This window comes from Haemaphysalis longicornis, unplaced genomic scaffold, assembly GCF_048455015.1.
Source record: "Haemaphysalis longicornis isolate Haplotype H1 unplaced genomic scaffold, Haemaphysalis longicornis Haplotype H1 scaffold_2, whole genome shotgun sequence".
Taxonomy (NCBI): Eukaryota; Metazoa; Arthropoda; class Arachnida; order Ixodida; family Ixodidae; genus Haemaphysalis; species Haemaphysalis longicornis.
Genome location: NW_027526295.1, coordinates 271,757,500 through 271,777,365, shown reverse-complemented (window position 1 = coordinate 271,777,365; position 19,866 = coordinate 271,757,500). Strand labels below are relative to the sequence as shown.

The 19,866-nt window shown below is 45.4% G+C and overlaps 1 protein-coding gene across 1 annotated transcript in view; it reads right to left on the bottom strand.

Annotated features, from left to right (window-relative positions):
- Positions 1-19,866, bottom strand: part of LOC144170710 (retinol dehydrogenase 14-like) — a 32,518-nt gene that overhangs the window by 8,819 nt on the left and 3,833 nt on the right. The window contains exons 3-4 of the mRNA XM_077700671.1: positions 17,244-17,483; positions 14,878-14,970 (exon numbers count right to left, since the gene is read on the bottom strand). Of these exons, the coding sequence (XP_077556797.1) occupies positions 14,878-14,970; positions 17,244-17,483 (333 nt within the window). The remainder of the gene's footprint in view (positions 1-14,877; positions 14,971-17,243; positions 17,484-19,866) is intronic.

Below are 19,866 nucleotides of genomic sequence, written 5' to 3'. Positions count from 1 at the left end.
TCTAGGGAGCACGAAGCACTTTTTTGCGCAGGGTGAACAAGCGCAGTGGTCAGCCGCACGACCACACATCTCCGAACGCCTTTCCGTCTAAGAAATGCAATTCGTAGACGTGAGATATTGTGGAAATTTGGGGGACGCTTACTGCCCGAGCGTTATACAACAAATAGTCACCTAAGCTGCTTGAAATGCTAAAACTAAATAAAAGTGTAAACTGGGTGTACATTATATACCCTATATTTCCAACGTTGGCATCGTTGGCCCGTTGTCAAAAAATTTGCATAAAACTCTCCGCTCAAACCATCTGGCCCAGGGGTCTTGTTTTTCTTAAGGTCAGAGATGGCAGCCTTAACTTCGTCGAGTGTAATAGGCCCAAAAATCAGAGCGCACTCATCGTCTGTCAGCTTAGGCAGAAATCAATGAGGGAACTAAATTCTTGCCCCCGAGCTAATAGACTGGACCCCGCAAATAGTGTACTGTAATGGTCACGGAAAGCACTAGAAATTTCAGCTGCTTCGGTGTACCTAATACCTTTATGTTGAATTTCAATTACTTCCTTTACAAGTGCAGACTCCCGCTCATCACTTAGTGAACGACGAGTGGGGTGGCTATCAAATAATTTTTCAGTTCTCGACCGACTTAGAGCGCCATGGTATTTTTCGGTAACATATTGCGGAAGTTGTGCTTTAACAATGCCAATTTCCTCTACACTTGATACCGGACTGACCGCTTCAAGTTCATGAAGCCCAACCAATGTACGAGTTAGTTCCCGTACATAAAAACGTCTTAAAAACGAAAGGAGAGCGGATTCTTTTATTGCGCAATTTTTTACCTCCTGTTTGAATAGATCCCATTTCTGATATAAAGAAAGACTGTGTGTTTCAATAATACTAGTCAAGCAATCTGATATACTTTTACAAAATATTCCATCAGCCAATAAAGAGGTATTAAGCTTCCAGAGATCCCACCAAAGCAGCACACTATGGGGTCTTGATCTTCCTAAGCAAACAGATACCATGTAGTGGTCTGTGAAGAAGATCGGGCGTACAATATAGTCAGAAATGCAAGGCATCTCTTCTGCTGAAATGTATAGGCGGTCAAGGCGGGCATTCGACTTTCTCTGAAAGTGAGTAAAGTACATGGTACTCCCTTTTACCTGATCAACATCGACAAGACCATTACCATGCACTAAATCAGACACGGTGGCTGCACTTTGGTGATATTGTGAACGTGGTCTAGATTGGTCCTGCTCCCGTTCTGTTAGACATATTCACATCAGCATACGACCATGACGTTTTGCAGCCAACCTTTTATTTAGGGCACACAATTTTAATTCCGAAAACGCAAGATGAACAAAAGCTGAAATCGGTTGACGGCTATCGGCCAATATCTCTCTGAATTGTTGATTATAAAATTTTTGCAAAAAAAATTATCTAGGCGCCTTCAACTTGTCATCACTAGTTTAGTAGGACATCACCAAACTTGCGGTATTCAAGGTAGGAGCATTCAAACAAACATACATGCGGCTCGTTCAATATTGGAGTGTGTGCCTGAAATTGAACTTTCAAAAGCATTTGATCGCGTTTCTCATGACTTTCTATTCGCACTATTGGCAGCGGCAAATTTAGGGGATATATTGTTAAAAGGCATTCAGCTTTGTTACAAACAGTGCACCACACAACTGTTCGTCAACCAGGTTCTGTCTAAGCCAGTTTCTATTAAGTCGTCTGTTAGACAGGTTCTCCCTTGTTGTTTGCTTTATACCTCGAACCTCTGTGCCTTAGTATTCAGCAAAGTCAAAGAGTACGGGGTTTTTCCTCACTATCCTGCGAGGTTAAGGTCCTTGCTTACGCGGATGACATTGCCCATTGTGTTGATAAAAAAGGCGTTCAAGAAGCCCTTAATCTGACCAGGCAGTTCTGTGACGCGTCTGGAGCGGCTGTGAATATGAAAAAAAAATAAAGGGATGTTGGTTTGGTGAATGGGGTGCGAAGCTTTCCTTATTTTCTGGCATTACTTTGGATAAGGTCGCACTTCAATACCTAGGTGTACCTTCGCACCGAATACGAAACACCGGGCGGCATTGGTCATTGGGACTCAAAAAAGTCAAGCGAGCCTCTCAGGCATGGATGGGGCGAGAACTTTCTGTGTTTGCTCGTGCGCAGGTTTGTAATGTCTTCCTTGTCGCAAAGCTTGTTTATGTGCTGCAAGTACTTCATTGTGCGCGTTCTAAAGTACAAGCTCTACATAGTTTTTGCGACATTTGTGTGTGGGTCCCAATGGGAACCTATGAGCACATAGGGACAAGTTTTTTCTTCCATTAGTGTCTGGGGGTGCTCGGCTGACACATTTGTTTGTACACCAGCTTGTATCTCGGTTTTTCTTCTATAAGGTGACGCATCATCCACTTCTCAACGTTATTTAACAGCGCATAAGTTTTCATTTACCGTTTTTGCTTGTCTCCACTGGTGAAGTTAGTACGAAGCCACCATGGGGTTTTTAAAGGAGGTGGTCGACACATTTAATTTCCTTACTGCCAGGTTTTCCCTGCAATATCTGTTTACCCTTTCCAGGAAGGCTTTGACGGACACTTTATTAGAGAGTCTGTACCCAGTGCCGGTTTATCGCCAGCCTTACATTGGCCACCATAAGGACAGTGTTTTGAAGCGTGTCACACGTATGTGTCTTCCTCCAAATGCAAAAACGTTTTTCTTTAAACTGCATGCATCAACACTCCCAGTGAAAACATGGTTGCGCGAGAAAGGAATGTCTATTCCTTGGTCTGACAATTGCCGCTTATGCAATCAACCTGAAACCATAGATCATTGTTTTGTTTTGTGCCGGGATGCGGTGTTTTTCTGGGATGTGTTGCAACGAACTCTTAAAACGGACATGGACATTACCCCTTATATAATTCGATTCTCGCCTTTTCGAAATGTTACTGGAGTGCCCTATGATATATTCGTTGTGATGGGATTGTATAGCTTGTGGAAGTGCCGCATGACGGACAGGCACACGGAACCGCCTCGCCCAACGAAGTTCATTTTTCGGGAGCAAGCTGCGTTGTTGCGGAGCATTTATGCGGCGCAAAATGACCCACCAGAATGGCTGCATCTGTTGGACGCGTGCATCTGCTTGCCGGAGTTTTCACGGACGTATTATTTTAGCTGCAGTGATGTGCATCTTCTTGGATGACTCATAACTTTTGTAGGCTCTAATAAGTGCAGTTTTTCATGCAGTAAAGAAAAAAAAGTTGGCCAGTGGTCGAGTGGTCTGGAGCGCTAGGTATGCTATTTTACAAGTCCCAAGTTCGAATTTTTGTAAGGTGACTTTTGTTTTCGGCCTATGTTTTCTTTCTGAGCTCACCATTTTTAGGCCGTCACGTTCACTGCTCCACGAACTAGTTCATAGAACGCGCGCAGGCTGACACTGACAGGGTGTCGAACCGGAATTTTTTCGGGTTCGGTTCGGGTTCGGGTTCAAGCCTTTCGGGTTCGGTTCGGGTTCAGTTCCAGAGAACCATTCCGTTCCGGTTCGAACCGGTTAGAACCCGTTCGAACCAGTTCAAACGGGTTCAAACGGGTTCGAAGAAAAAAAAAAGCAGGCGTGTTTTTTTCTGTTAATTTTTTGTGCTTGTTTTTCGTTTCCTTATCAAATCGGCATAACAGCAAATTCATAATGAAGGTTTCTTTGTCCAAATATTTTGTCTTCGCCAAACTAAAGCGACTCTGCAACACGTTTTTCAACTTTTGTCTAAATCTTGAGTGCTTGCAGAAAGTAGTCAACCAATACATTATACTATGGGGTCGCAATGTGCCTCAGCCAAAAATTACATGTTCTCTCCTCGTCAGATAACATAGAAACTTGCTCAAAATATTTTTCTCTCCTTCCCGGTCTTCGCGTTCTTCGACCGCTGAATGACGTCATTACAGTGGTGTAGCGGCTGTTTGCCGGCTTTCCTTAAGTTGCAGAATAGAACGCATTTGATAGCCATCTAAAAAAAGCCACAAAAGCGAAGCAGAAACCTAAGTGTATCCGCAGCGAGGAGCAAATCACGCACTGTTGCTCTGTGCTGGCAATAGCTATAGTTCTCGCAGTGCTTCCAGATGCGACGAAGATTCAAAGCGTTTTCGAAAGTGTTTATTTATTTATTTGCTGCTTTTATTTATTTATTTATTTATTTACCTAGTTTTATTTATTTATTTATTTATTTACTGTTGGGTTTAACGCGCCGTCGCAACCCCGACGACAAGGCGCGCCATAGTGGAGGGCATCGGATTAATTTTGACCACCTGGGGATCTTTACGTGCGACGAAATTTCGGACACACGGACGTTTTCGCTTTTCGCTTCCATCAGAAAACAGGCCGCCGCGACCGGGAATATAAACCGCGTCTGTGTGCTCATCAGCGCTACGTCTTAGCCACTGAGCCACCACGGCGAGTTTATCTAAGGTGTTGAAGAGCTCCTTTAACTGTACCCGCAAAATGTTTTCTATGGTAGTGTGACGAGTATGTGGCTCCGACTGCCAAGCGTAGCAGGTGGCATTTAGAAAAATTTCCTACTGCTCATCTTTTATCTGCTAACAGAGCTGTTAGAAAGAAAGAATGGCTGTAAAGACTCATTTGACGGCGGGTATAGGACGACATTGGATAGGGAACCACTGGAGATAGGAACTTGCTAATGGCCCTTCAGCGACTGGTGACAGCGATTGGGCTCTAGGAAAGATGATAGCCAAGTGAAGTCACAAGCAGCAGTAATGATCACTTGTAGAGAGAGAGAGAGAGAGAGAGAGAGAGAGAGAGAGAGAGAGAGAGAGAGAGAATGAAGTTTCATTCAATCGAGGCAATGTTTAAGAGGGGCATCCTCATTCGAGGGGGCCGAATCGACAGCCGTTTCCATCAAGAAGAACTGATCTTCCAGGCCGCAGCTGTCCATGGCTGTCTCCCAATTCTGTATTGAAACGTGAAGGTTGGATGGATCTACGGCACACTAGTCGCAGCCGCCTACTATGTGTACGAGGTTCCCATGCTCTCCACAGAAACAACGCAATGGAGAGAGTTGTGTCCCGTCAAAGAGGTGAAGTCTGGCGTTGTGTGGGAAGGTGTATGCCCACAGGGTGCGGAGTAATGTTTCCTGGTTAATCGGTAGCGATTTGTGTGGGGAGGAGTACGTTCTATGGAATAGGCCAGAGTGCTGAGTAACTTCTTGGTCTGTGACTGCAGGATGCATGCACTCGGGCCGGGCTTCATCAGCGCCGGCTAAGCGAGTCAAATCTCGAACCACGAGGTTGATGATCTTGTTTGCCATGGATGCCAGTATGAGCTGGCGCCCATACAATCGTGACTGGTCTCGTTGGTACTCTGATTGATCATCGGAAGTGTTGTAACATGCAATCGACCGTTGGCAAAGATGGGCCACGCCTGCTAAGGGTCTGTTATGAGAGTTTTGACGCCGCTTTGGCTAAGCGCACGGGCTGTCGCCACTTCCTGAGCTTAGAGGGGGTTGTGTTCGGCGGTTGAGATGCAACACCTGTGGGAGGCTGCAGAACGGTAACACAAAGAGAAGGTACTGAAGAATGCTATCGGGCGGCTCTTGCATCAAACCAGTTGATCGTCCCTCCCCTTCTTTTCTTGCAGTTTAGTTTCTTTCCAACTGCCTCCCCTCATATATACACACGTTTTGAAAACTCTTTGATGAATATACAATATGCATTAGGCAATTAGTTATTAACTTTAGTCCTAGATGTCAATTTTAATATAGCAACAATATAATAGCGCAATACGGGCATAAAGAAACACCTTTTATAGCATTCAGGTGGTCTTCACATAACTTTGCGGCTGCTTTCTGCGTGACAAAATTTCCTGATTGGTCGGGAAAGAGAACGCTGCAAAATTTCAAATTCCAAGGACCCCAAAGATATCATGTTTGGTCCGACCGTCGAATCCGCCTTAACTGACACGCTAATTCTTTTAATCAAAATTAATCAACACACCAGTCCCAACAATTCACATTAGCTCATTCACTCACCTAACTAATTTTAACTTCAACTTTATTGAGCATTTCGTACATAGAAATGCGAGGACAAACACAAAAAGCTGCAAAACTGCAGCTTGACGAGGTGTTTGCACCTTACGGTTGGCGTGGTAGAGCAGAAACAGGAGTTTAAAGCATACGCACCGGAAATAATCCTAAAAAAAGGAAATCTCGCCTTAACATGTTGATATTACATACAAACATAAAAGAAAGCATTAAAACGCACTATAGCTCACAGTTTGTAAAAGATACTTATTAAATGATATACATACACGCATATTGGAACTCATAGGTACATACATACATATAAAGGTTAAAAAACAAAACAGGGTACACAGGTATATAAAAAGAGAAATATTGGATATGTACGGAACCTGTGTAGACACAAAAAAGCAAAAGAAAAAACTTGAAGAAAAAGTCGATGTTATATACAGGTATGCATACACTCATCAAAATCTGCACTACAGAAGTATCCACATAAATAAATACACACAATATTGGCAAAAATGAGTGGACGGTACTTTTTTGATGCTAAAGTTTTAAGGGAATGAAGACAATGCCAATAAAACGCTTGAAAAATATTACAAGTAATTTTGGCTAAACCAATGTTGCCACGAGAGACAACGCTTAATAGATTGTCAGTTAAAAATGTTCCATGTTCAGCAGTAAACTTTTCCTTAAGTCTCACTTAGAAATTGTATTTATAGCTATGCCACTCTCGGCTAGGTTATTTAAAAGGCGGGCAGTTCGGGATTGGAATCTATCATTGCCATAATTCGTTTTGGAAAACGGCACGAACCATATACTCCTTCCCCTAATTTCGTACGGTACGTCCAACGGTTTTCTTAAACTACATCGACTTAGCTATGCTACACCGTTGTGTTGCAAGCTATTTTTATACTTTGTTAGAAGATTAAAGTTGTAGATACATTGGTCAGGAAACAAATTATACTGCAGAAATAGTTCGTTGGTGTGAGAGTCATATGGTACAGTTGCGATATGTCGAATGGGATTTTTCTGAAATAAATGCAGCTTATTAATATTTTTTGCGGAACTGGTTAACCATACGAGGCTGCAGTAATTGATGTGAGCTGTGAATATAGCATGATAAAGAATAAGTTTAATATTTGATGTAACCACAGGCCGTAACCTACAAAGCACCCCACACGCTCGAGATAAATTAGTGCTGACGTGATCGACAGGGGCATCCCATTTTATATGTCCATTAAAAACAATGCCTAATGTTTTTATTTCACGAACTATACAAATCTTTTCAGATACGATGTAAAAACTGAGGATTCTTTCAAGAGATCTTTGAGCTGGTGAAAATAACACCGCTTTAGTTTTCTTAGTATTTATTTTTAACGAGTTTGCTTTATCCATTTGTGAAGCTTTTGGAGGGTTATGTTTGCTAAATGCAAAAGCTGAGTAGTATCACATGATTGAAAGAAAATGCTGGTATCATCTACGTAAATAATAAAATGTGCAATGTCAGTAATTTCTACGATATCATTCATATAAATATTATTCAACATTTGCCCTAGAAGACTGCCTTGCGGAACTTCAGCCCTTACTTCTTGAGGGAAGAGTTGTGTTCCTTTATTGCTACGACCTGTTGCCGGTTACCTAAATAAGATTGCAAAAGAGTAAAGCCCCCGGAATTCATAATGTTGTAATTTTTAAAGCAATGTTAAATTGCTCAGTTTATCAAATCCTTTGAAAAAGTCTATAAATATAACTAAAGTTACCATCTTTTCTTCAAATCCCCGGATTATTAATTCTTTTTGCGTTAGTAAATCTAATTCGTTGACATATGTTTACGAAAACCGAACTGTTTTGATGATATAATAGAGTGTTTGTCACAAAAGGACAGAAGGTGTTTCGGGATCACTTTTTCTAGCCTTTTAAAATAACTGGAAGTACAGAAACCGGTTTATAATTGGAAAAATTGATTTTGTCCCCGGATTTAAACAGTAGCGTGACCTTAGCTTGCTGCATCTTTTTTTGAAAAACACCAGTAGTAAGGCATAAGTTATATATATAGCTAAGCGGCGATACAAGAAGGTCCAGTACAAACTTAATAGGCCGTATCTGAAGCCTATCGATGTCTATGGCCTTGCTATTTTTATTGACAAGAAAATCGACCATATTTCCTGAGACGTTACCGGAGAAAAAAAGGCTCTGTGGGGGTTAGAATCCTTTAGGAACCTCATAGCGCTTTCATTGTGGGAGCATTGCATAACATTCGTTAAATAGTGAATAAACTTGGTTGCCAGTTCTTGACTCTTGAGTGGTTTATTATCTACTGTCAATTCAAAGTCGTCGTTAAGGGGGTAAGTGGGTGCAAAAGTTTATTCAATTCCCGCCACATGACATCACGCCGGGAGGAAGCCTCAGTTCGAAGTACATTTTTTTAGTATAGCGTAAGAACTTTGTCACAAAGTTTCGGTACTTTTTAAAGGCTACAAAATCGTCCCTGTTCTTTGTTTTTACAAACTTATGGTACAATAAATCTTTTTTACGCATCATCTTCAGACATTCGTCTGTAATCCATGGTTTCCTTATATTCTTATTTTTCTTGACGATCGAGAAAAATACTTTTTATATGCATCTTTATATGATTCAAGAAAAGTATCGTAGGCATCATCTGCAGTGGTGCACAGAAGTAAAGGGTTCCACCAAATAGAGGGAATTTTCTGACGAAAAGTAGTCAAAGTATTCTGAATAATATCGTGAAAAGCGAAAGATTCGGGGAATTGCTTACATCTTAGTATTTCTGTGTGCATTGAGAACATATATATAGGTAAATGGTCACCTATAGGTACACCAATCACACCGTACATGGTACTGCAACTTGTATCACTGGTTGTAAATACATCAATAAGACTTTCGGAAAGACGGCCCATACGAGTCGGTTCTTTGATCACGTTCATGCAGCCGAAATAACCGAAAAGGAGCTCTAGATCACGCGAATGTGCGCTTGCCTGTAATATGTTAATGTTAACGTCCCCACCGATAGTTATTTGTAAACCATAAGACGAAACAAAATTGAAAGGTCTTCTAAAAATGCGAAACAATTTTCGAGTTTTCCATCAGGGGGGCGGTACACAACAAAAATTGCATTTTTACATTGCACCGTTAAAGCTTCATAATCTGTCGTAACTGTCGAAAATTCGTTCATGGTACTACAAGAAAGCTGTGTAGACACGAGCTGTAACACACCCCCACATCGCGGTAGGACCTATTGAGAAATAACGTGTTGAAGCCCGAAAGGCGCAGCACTTCTGTGTCACTCGTATACGAGGTTTCCGTTATCATGACAACGTCGAACTTGAAACTTTCAAAGCTGCGTTTTCTTTTCTTGTAGTTTCACATTCTTCTTTCATTTCCTCGTAGCTTTTGTTGAAGAATTCGCAGCTTTCTTGCATTTCCACATTTTCTTTCTTAGTGGTTTCATATTCTTTTTTTTAATTTCCTCGTAGCTTTTCTGCATTTCCCTTACTTCTCGAAATTCACGCTTAAGATCAGCGATCTCGCGTCTTAGGTCAGCAATGTCAGTTTTCATGACCAAAGCAATGCGGGATTATACACAAGGGCACACAATAGCAATGACACTGGGTGGTTGGCACGAGAGGCAACAGAAAAAGTCATTGAGTAAGCGAACAAAGATTACTGCAGAATATTCAAACCTGTGAAATAGGAAGGCGACTATCAGGCGACCGTTCTGTTCGCTGCCTCCGCTGCCAAGTGATGCTGAGGTGGACGGAGCGTTCTTTTAAAGTGATCACTACATTATTGAGGTACTCCTGCCCATATCCAAACCTACCGCCACCGAGCCCCAACGCCGGCATAGACTCACCAACTGGGAACTATTCCGACGGACCCTGGCACAATCGGCATCGGTGATCACGGATATAGACGAATGGACGGACAACATCGTTCGTACGGTCACCAATACAACAACCGAAATTGACACGGCCGAGACCGTCACGCAGGTTGACAATCGCCTCGCACACATGCTCGAGGCTCGGCAATCCATCCTACAGCGCTGGAAGACGCGGCGCACCAATCGCCGCCTGCGCAAAAAGGTGGCAGAACTCAACCGAGCCATAGAGTGCTACAGCCGCCAACTCTGCGCACAGCAGTGGCACGCCGTATGCAACGAGGCAGACGGCCAAATGCATAAGGGCAGAACTTGGAACTTACTTCGCCACCTACTCGATGAAACCAAGACAAAGGGTTTCCAACGCCACAATCTGGCGCAGACACTGCACGCGGCGATACGAACGCTAGGCGAAGACGAAACGGGCCGGAGAATCAACGCCCGCTACCTTCCCAGCACCCCCAAGGAACAGCATGACGACTACAAGGGAGCAGACAATCTGCTGTTAGACCGCGACATCGAAGAATGGGAGGTCCGAGCAGTGCTGCAAACCCTTAACTGTAAATCTGCAGCAGGCCCAGACCGCATCACCAACAAAGCCCTACGAAATCTCAACGACGGCGCCATCACGGCCCTCACTCAATACTTCAACGTGTGCTGGCGAGCGGGCCGGCTGCCCAAGCAATGGAAAACAGCAAAGACGGTGCTCATCCCCAAACCGGGCAAACCACCTAGCATAGAGAACCTCCGACCGATATCTCTCACGTCATGCGTCGGCAAGGTTCTCGAACACGTCCTGTTGAAACGATGGCAACGCTACCTCGAAACTAAGGAGCTATACCCTAACACCATACTAGGCTTCCGAGAGCGCCTGAGTACCCAAGACACCATGATCCTGTTGCAACACGAAATACTCGACGTGACCACCCCCACCCGCGACAACAGGGCGGTGCTCGGTCTCGATCTGCAGAGCGCATTTGACAAGGTACGGCACTCTGCCATCCTGGCGCAAGTATCGCGACTGAACATGGGCAGGCGATCATTCGCATACATCCACGACTTCCTCTCGGAACGCACCGCCACGATACACGTGGGTGACCTCGAACTACCGCAGAAATCGCTAGGCAGCACCGGAACGCCCCAGGGCTCGGTAATCTCCCCGCTGCTTTTCAATATCGTAATGATCGGCGTGGCCAACCGGCTAGCGGAGATACCCCAGGTTCGCCATACCATATACGCGGACGACATCACACTGTGGGTTCCCGGAGGCTGCGACGGCCACATCGAAACGACCCTACAGCACGCGGTAGACACTATCGAACAACACCTCGAAGGCTCCGGCCTCGTCTGCTCCCCCCAAAAGTCAGAGCTACTAGTGATACCCCCACCGGGCACACCTCGCCACCGCATAACCACCGCAGCAATCACCGTGCGCACGAGAGACGGCACCGTCATCCCGCGAGTGCAGTCCCTCCGAGTTCTCGGCATGATACTTGAGAGCAATCGCTGCAACGGCACTACAGTCAACCGCCTCACCACCAAGCTCACGACAGCCACCCGCCTCATCAGGCGAGTGACCACACGGCACCACGGCATGAAGGAGGCCAGCCTCCTCCGACTGATACAGTCATTCGCCATCAGCCACGTTGCATACGTGGCAGCATATCACCACTGGAAAACGCCAGAACGAGCCAAAATCGACGCCGCGATACGGAAGACGTACAAGGCGGCCCTCGGGCTCCTCGACAGCACAAGCACGGCGCGGCTCCTCGAGCTGGGCATCCACAACACCCTCGACGAGATCGCCGAGGCCCACCGCACGGCCCAGCTCGAGCGGCTCTCAACCACGCGCACCGGTCGCTCCATACTCGACCGGCTAGGCTACGCATCCAGAGCAGTCTCAACCTCTAGTACACGCCCGCTGCCAGACGCCGTCACGCGCAGACTGCGGGTTAATCCCATACCAAAGAACATGCATCCCGAGTACAACCGCGACCGACGAGTCGCCCGAGCCAAGGCCCTCACGGAGCTCTACGCCCGCGACACCGGTGCCCTTTACGTTGACGTCGCCGAGTACCCCGACCGACCCGGCACGTACGCAGCGGTGGCAGTCAGGGCTACCACCGGTGACATCTACAGCGCCTGCAGTCTCCGCGTCCCGGTCGCGCGTCATGCCGAGGAGACGGCCATTGCCCTGGCCCTGACGGACCCTCAGTGCACCACAGTGCTAAGTGATTCGCGCTCTGCGATACTCAGTTATGCGCGAAACAGTGTGTGTGAAAGTGCAGTGAAAGTGCGAAGCAACACCACGACCCCATCAGTGTCCGCCACGTCCCTTCGATGGTTCCCGGCGCACATGGACTCGCTCGGCTCCAGCAACGGCCACGCCAATCGCAACGAGACGGCAGATGCCGCCGCGCGCGAACTCACCAACCGCGCGGCGACCCCTCTCGCCTCTCGTTCGGCTAGGCAGCCGGCCATCAACCACGAACCCCTCACGACCTATACCGAGGTCCTCCAATGGTACCGGCTCAGCCGACGAACTATGCCACCACCTCATCCTCGGCTCACAAGGGCCGAGGCCGTGCTCTACAGACAGCTACAGACAAACTCTGTGATCACACCCGTGTTGGCGCAATACGTGTGTCCGGGTGCCTACGACAGCGTGCAGTGCTGTGTGTGCGCGAGAGCAAACGCGACTCTGGCCCACATATTGTGGGATTGTGAACGCAACCCAGACGAGGCGGCCGCCCCGACGCGTCTGCCGGACAGTTTCACGAGTGCCATGATTTCGTCCGAATACACGACCCAACTCCAGGCCGTCCAGCAGCTCGAGGCAGCTCTCGCACGGCAGAGACTCGGGGAGGCGGCGAGGCCGAGGGATCCACCCCCTCACTGCCCGTCAGCCGAGCCAGTCGACGCCTGCGGCGCACACCACGAGGACGTCCAGGCCGCGTCACGATAGGGTGCCTCTCTAGGAGGCGATCCTCTCGTTCTGCAGGCTAGCCAATAAAGTTGTCTCTCTCTCTCTCTCTCTCTTTTAAAGGATCCACTTCGTGACGAAAGCCACACGTGGTCCAGGAAACAGGCGGTGTGGAGAGGCGATGTGGCGAGGGGGTGTGGCGAGTCTACCCGCTAACCCGCACTAATCGACTTCAATCCATTCTCCTCTTAAATTCGAGATAACATAAGAATGCTATCAAATATACTTTAAAAGGGGAAATTAGGATTCCCCATTTTTTTAAAATCTCATGTTCTCTTAAAGCAGGAATCAAAAGACACAACGGCACTGTATACAAGAAAAAGTTACGTTAATTTTGAGAACTGCGAGTGTTTGTGTCTCAGTGCTGTTTGTATATACCTTTCCATTCAAACTATAAGTGGAAGATATGGATGTATTGTTGATGGTGTCCCTGAAGGCCTTCACAAGCAGACAGGGATGCGTGCGAATTAACAAGACATTAAAAACTTTAGGCGATTTTAAACACCATGTAGAGAAACCATGAAGAAAATTCCATGATATGTTGCCTCGTAATAGGCGTTATAACTTAAGTTATTCTAAACGTAAAAGATAATTGGGAGAGATGGGCAGTGCCTAACGCAAAGTGATAGTATATACGGACAACTTTACATTAAATTGAGGGAAATAATTAGAAGAGAACATGATGGGCCTTGGGAACTGCAGACTACGCAAAATATTTCATGGTTCTGTCCGGGAAGTGGCAAAATATCTTCAGACGCAAGGTAGGGTACCGAACTGGAAAACTAGAAATGACATTTTTGAAGCCCCGGAACCGGTTCGGAACGGTTCCTTTGATTCGTTCCGGTTCGGGTTCAGTTCCAAAATGGCGAAAAAAATACGGTTCCGGTTCAGTTCCGGTTCCGGGCAAAAATTCGGGTTCGGTTCCGGTTTTCGGTTTGGTTCCGGTTCCGGTTCGACACCCTGGACACTGACGCGCAAGCGAGTTCTCATTGGCGTGCTGTTGCCAGAAGCACCGACTGCTTGCGGGCAGTGGGCACAAGCCAGAATCAGCAGACCCTTGGCCTGGTGCGAACACGCTTTTTACGATACAGGCATGAGTGAGGCAAGCTCCAAATATGGGAGGAAAGCGCATGGCATTTGAGCGTCTGCGGTGACGCGGAGGGCGTTCATCCACTGCGTAGGCCTCGGCTAGTGATTGATGCGATTCCAAGCCGTCCTGGGAGGCTTATCTTGGGCATTTTACAGCCGACAACATGGCAGAAACGCGGTATGACGATTACTGAGATATCGAAAATGCTCATCAGATAACGTCGGATGTCAAGCATGTTGTTTTACAGAACCGAAGCCGAAAGTTGTTTGAATACCTTGGACATCGTCCAATCACGGTGCATCTCCTCCCGTCGTCAGAGCCTTTAGTTAGCGCGGCTGCAGACCGCACATGGTAGTTTTTCTTCTTTCGCGCTATATAAAATATTTACCAACTTATCAAGCGGGTAAACGATGAAAAGTGTGTTAATTTGAGCCAGTCTACGCAGTGCAAGCAAACTCGGGAGCTTGACAAATTCACTTCAGTGTCCCTCTAAACATGGGACAGGTGCGTGAGTGCTATTCCAAGCAGTCCACCAAGCGCGAGGGTGATTCAGGGAAGCAGTCAAACGCAACCAGTAAGTGCTTTGACGTTAGGAGACAGTTTCAGGAACTGGATGGGAGCGGTTACTTTTCATGTCGCAATCACAATTTTTCTGTCTGCCCAATTATTTTCTTTTTCATGGGGCGTGGTGCTTTGTAAATTCTTGCCACTACTGTTGCTTCACAGGAGTTAATATTCCCATGCTTATGTATTCCTATGTATGTTGCATTGTTGCACATGACCACAAAATGACGAGGAGTCCAGTGAAATGTTTTTTTGTAACTTTTGTTATTTGCTTCTCTCAAGCAATGGTCTATGTCTCAATTCCATGTTGCCACTACACAACTCACCCAAAAGCAAGACGGTCAGCAGAAATGGTCCAAGGTAGTTGGATTGAAAGGCCACTTCATATCCGTCCTCGGTAAGTCTCACTTTTTTGGATTCTGCGCAAACGTAGGATGAAGTTGTTAAGTGGTGTAGAAACGTTTCTCTTGGCAGCGTGAATAGCACTTTTATCTCTGCACACCAAAACAAATGGATCAACTTCAAGCGGGCTGTAAATATTAGGGGTTCAATAGAGAGTTGTTTTAAGTTCTTTTTTTTTATACAAGCACGCTTGAACGGTTTCAACCTCGTTAGGGGTAACTTTTCCGAGAATCTCGCAACTGGCTCGTACACATTTGTATGATGGATCTTTAGACAGAGGATCCAATTCCATGGTTTTAACGACCTAAGAGATACTTAGAAATTTCTGAAAACTCATTTAGGCTTGTTTCACAAGCTTATACGTAAAATTCTGAAAAAAAAAATGATGTTTTGTGTCCCTAGCCCGGCCGTTCATACCGCACACTAAATTCAGTCATTCATCGGTAGGTCGGTCTGTCGGTCAGTTTTATTAACTTGCTTTTATATGTATGAATTGGCTTTCAATTTACTCCCTTTTGAATGAAAAAGTCAAATTTACAATTAGTGGTTAATTAACAATTAGTGATAAGCACTGTAATAGAATCTTCTCTACTTTAAGTTTTCTGTTCAGCTGCTTTTCCTGCACCATACGGCATCCGAGCCAGCTGAGTACTTTGTCAGCGTTCAATGCGTCTTCTTCGAATTTCGGGGGTTTCGCGCGCGCAAGTCTCCAACGCATACTACTTTTTTACAACATAACATTATCAGAGTTGAATATATATATTATTTCCGTATTCTTCACTCCTTTTATTTCTAGCATTGTGCCTGGTGAGTCTTTCTGTATTAACATCTAAAGTAAACGCATTAAACACACGAAGCAGTGAGCCCTGGTTTCTTCTGAAATTTCGCAATAATTACAAACTGCAGTCATTGCAACATAACCTCCCATTTCTACTCAATAAATACCAATGCTCTTCTAAGTTATCAAAACAGGAATTGAGAACGTTTTTTGTTTGTAAACAATAAATATTTGTTGGTACTGTATTTTTTTCTTCAAGTGGCTGTACTTTGTATTCTCCTCCTAACTGATTTTGTATTTCATTGTATTTGTGGATGGTGATCTTCAAAATTGTGACACGACCTATCATATTGTTTTTTTTTTCAATGTACCACTGTAAAGCTTATCCTTTGGTTCTCTTTTTTAAAATTATATGGTTGTATTATATTTGTATAACGCTTTTGTTGTACTTCCAATGTATTGTGACCATGTTTTGTTTTTTAGTGTGGAATCGTGATGCCTTAGTTAGGGTTCTCGGGCCCAGTCAAGCTGTCCATACTCAGCTTTTAAAGCCCTTGAACCCTTCCAAAATGTATTTTTCTGGAAAAAATAAAAATTGAATTGAATTGGATTGCAGTAACACATGGCATACGAGGCGTGCCATTGTGGGGCTCCGGGTTCTTTTAATGCGTCGCATTCTTTTCCGAGTACCCCCCCACCCGCCCCCATGCCTCCAGCCAGGACCGTGTAACGCCCTGCATTTCTACAAAAATGCAGATATCGCGGAAGTTCCAACTGTAATCGCTATAATGGAATAAATAAAGACAACTGGTTGCACGAAATTTAGAAAAACTAAAAAATAAGAAAAATATAAAAAATTACTTAACATGGCGAAATGTGTAACGCCCTGCATTTCCCCTATAATGCGGATTTCGCGAACGTTCCACCTGTAATCGTTATGATAGCCTCAACGGAGACAATTGGTCGCACAAAATTTTGAGAAACTAAAATAATAAGAAAAATACAAAATAGTTACGGAAAATGGCGAATCGTGTTACGACCTTCATTTGCACAATAATGCAGATTTCGCGAAAGTTCTAAATGTAATCGTTATAATAGTATAAATGGAGATAATTGGTCGAACGAAATTTTGAAAAAAAAAATGGCTGAAAAAAACTCACACTCGACACAAGTGGCATAACAATGCTACGCATTAGCACACAATTTTCTGAATCTCTGGAGAATTTTTAACGACCGCCACAATTTCGATACATTTGCGTTTTTGTTTTTTTGCCTCCATCAGAAAAGGGACCGACGCAGATGGGATCAAACCCGCGACCTTGGGTTCTGCAGTACAACGCCTTAGCCACTGAACCCCCGCAGCGGGTTCAGGGGCGCTTATTCACACATGGGCATAAGAAGGAGTGCATTCAGGTACCGTTCATTACACTGCCACGCGTATTAACCGGCCGAAGAGGCGTGCTACGTAAAGGGAACATCCAGGTCCCGGTGCCATGTCAAGGGCACACTCACCGCCGACGGCACCGGCGTTATTGATGAGGACGTCGAGACGACCTTCTGTGGCCACGATGTCTTCGCAGAAGCGTCGCACCGAGGCGAAAGAGCAGAGATCGAGGTGCTTGACGACAACCTCCCGCTGAGTGGCTCGGAAGATCTCTCGCGCCACCCCGTGCGCTTTGTCCAGGTTTCGACAAGCGATGATGACTCGGGCTCCCAGGCGCGCCAGTTCCATAGCTGTAGCTTGGCCTATTCCTGTTCGTCATACGGGGGAATAAAAATGGCGGTTAGTCTGTCTGTGCTGTATCAGTTATTGCAAACAAGTCATTTCGACACCGATTCAAACAAGCAATCACATTGGTTCATTACTTGTTCCCAAATCTTGCTTGGACTCTTCCGATTGCTTCACTTTTCTCCACTTGGAGCCGATGTTGGCGCCCTCTATTTTCCAAATACAGCGATGTTCCTAGTGTGAACTCCCGCCCCTTAAAAAAATGAACCCCAGCAGACAAAAGCAGTACTCCAGCCTCTGTGAGGCTTAGCCTTGGGAATTAGGTTCAGCTTTGTACTTCAGAATTCATCGTGCAGTCAGTGCATTGATGATAGATATTCGCTGCTACGAAACCTATATACGCATTAGTACTAAGACGAGCACACAATATTTGTCACCGTAAGCTAAACCAGCACGCTTGCTAAATTTTAATGCTTTACACTGAAGGGGTCGCAATTAAAGGCTATTCGCACCGCCCCTGGGCCCGCTTAGCAGTGGGGCGCGAAAGAATTTCTTCACTTATAATGCAAAATACAAAAACCTGATACGAACTGCATATTTGTGATGCAATTTGCCCCAATGTATAGTAAAGTTTTACGCCGTTACTCATCCAATATATGGAAAAAGGTTATTGGGGAGCCTGCGTTGGGTAGACCACTTTAAGAAGTTACTTCGTTGAAAGTCATTCGCCTTTCTCCTGAACGTGCATCAGACTTCAGTGGGACCTGGTTGTACTAGATTTTGTACCGAGCAGTCATGCTTCCCATTTTTTGTTTTTTTTTTTGTGCTCCGTATAAATTTATGTCCATACGTTATTAAGCTCCAGCGCTTTTGGTGCATACAGCTCAACGAGAATCGTAAAGTAATCTCGACCTCCGGACTGACCGCACGCGCCAAACAGCCTTTAAAGAGAGAGAGAGAGAGAGAGAGAGAGAGAGAGAGAGAGAGAGAGAGAGAGAGAGAGAGAGAGAGAGAGAGAGAGAGAGAGAGAGAGAGAGAGAGAGAGAGTGAGAGAGAGAGAGAGGACGGTAGAACGACGCATAGGACAGTACTTCGAACGGAAAAGAAATAAAACTGGGAAGTAGTAATAAAAGGAGCAGAGAGGCGGAGGCAGTCGTCGTGAAAAACCGCGGGGCACGCTGCTCGCGACGAGGGCGGAAGAAGGAAGTGAGCGCATATGGGCGGACACTTTAGGCGACCGGAAGTTGGTTCCTCGACAGACCTCTCGCTGCACGCTCAACCACCCGCCGCTGTCGGCTATCAGCGGTGCGCCGTCAGACACGTAACACGAGACGGCAGCTAGGCTTCCGCGCGTGTCACCGGTCCGAGCGAGCGCCGCCGGGCTCTACACAATAAGGCGTTTTCGGACAGTGAGTGGTCCTTCCTTCCCACGCCGAAAAAATGTAAGTTTTACCGTCTATTGATATATATTGATAAACACGTTGGTAAATTTATTCATCATCATAATCATCTTCATAAATTCCTAAACATGATTGACTTTGTATCATTATTTTCTTCCTGTAGCTGTAACTGCGTAAGTATTTTTCCGTGCGGTGGGATCACATTTGTAACTTTTGGAGGTAAAATTGTACCTGGTCTTTATCATCCCGTTAACTAACTACATGGTAGCTGCATACTGAAAAGTAGCGAGTAACATGGGACGATAGCAGTGGCTGGAAACAATGAGATATTCTCCCGTTGATACCACATGGGAGTATTACCTAGGTTGCGACTCAAAGCCTTTGTTGCTTATAAAAATGGGTCGAAATTGTGCAGAGGACGAATTTCACCTGGCTTGCGTACTAGCGAGCACCTTTCACAAGATATTCATACGCTTACCTCCTCGCGAATAAAATATCATGAAACTTTTTCCTACAAAACCTTATGGGAATTTCGGGATCGATATGTCGGCGCTGAATATACGCACGCGTCGGAAAGCTCTGGACAAATTTCGAGAATTCTTGTTACAAGTATCCTATAATACGGCATTTTTTACCGCTTAAGCCGCAGAATGGGTCAATTAGCGGCGTATTCTTAAGTCTTCTTTTACGCGTTGATGGGATCGATAGCTGCGTGCTCGGCGTTTATTGGTGTTTGTGCATGTCGGGTCAGACATCAGCAGATGTTGACGAAAGAAAGAAAGACGGGATGCCCATGTTTACATTTACAATGATCTCAGCTAGTAACAAATCGGTTGAGCCAGACAGAAAAATCCTTACTGAATCACAACTGACAATAATGCCCTCGTAGCTGACTATTCTGTAGTGCAATTCGTAAAGGTACGCTCAGGGTCTGCGTCCTTCCCTCCTACCTCACCCTTGCCTCCCAAAGGCCAACGTGCTGTTGACATCGCCTGTGCTGTACGTC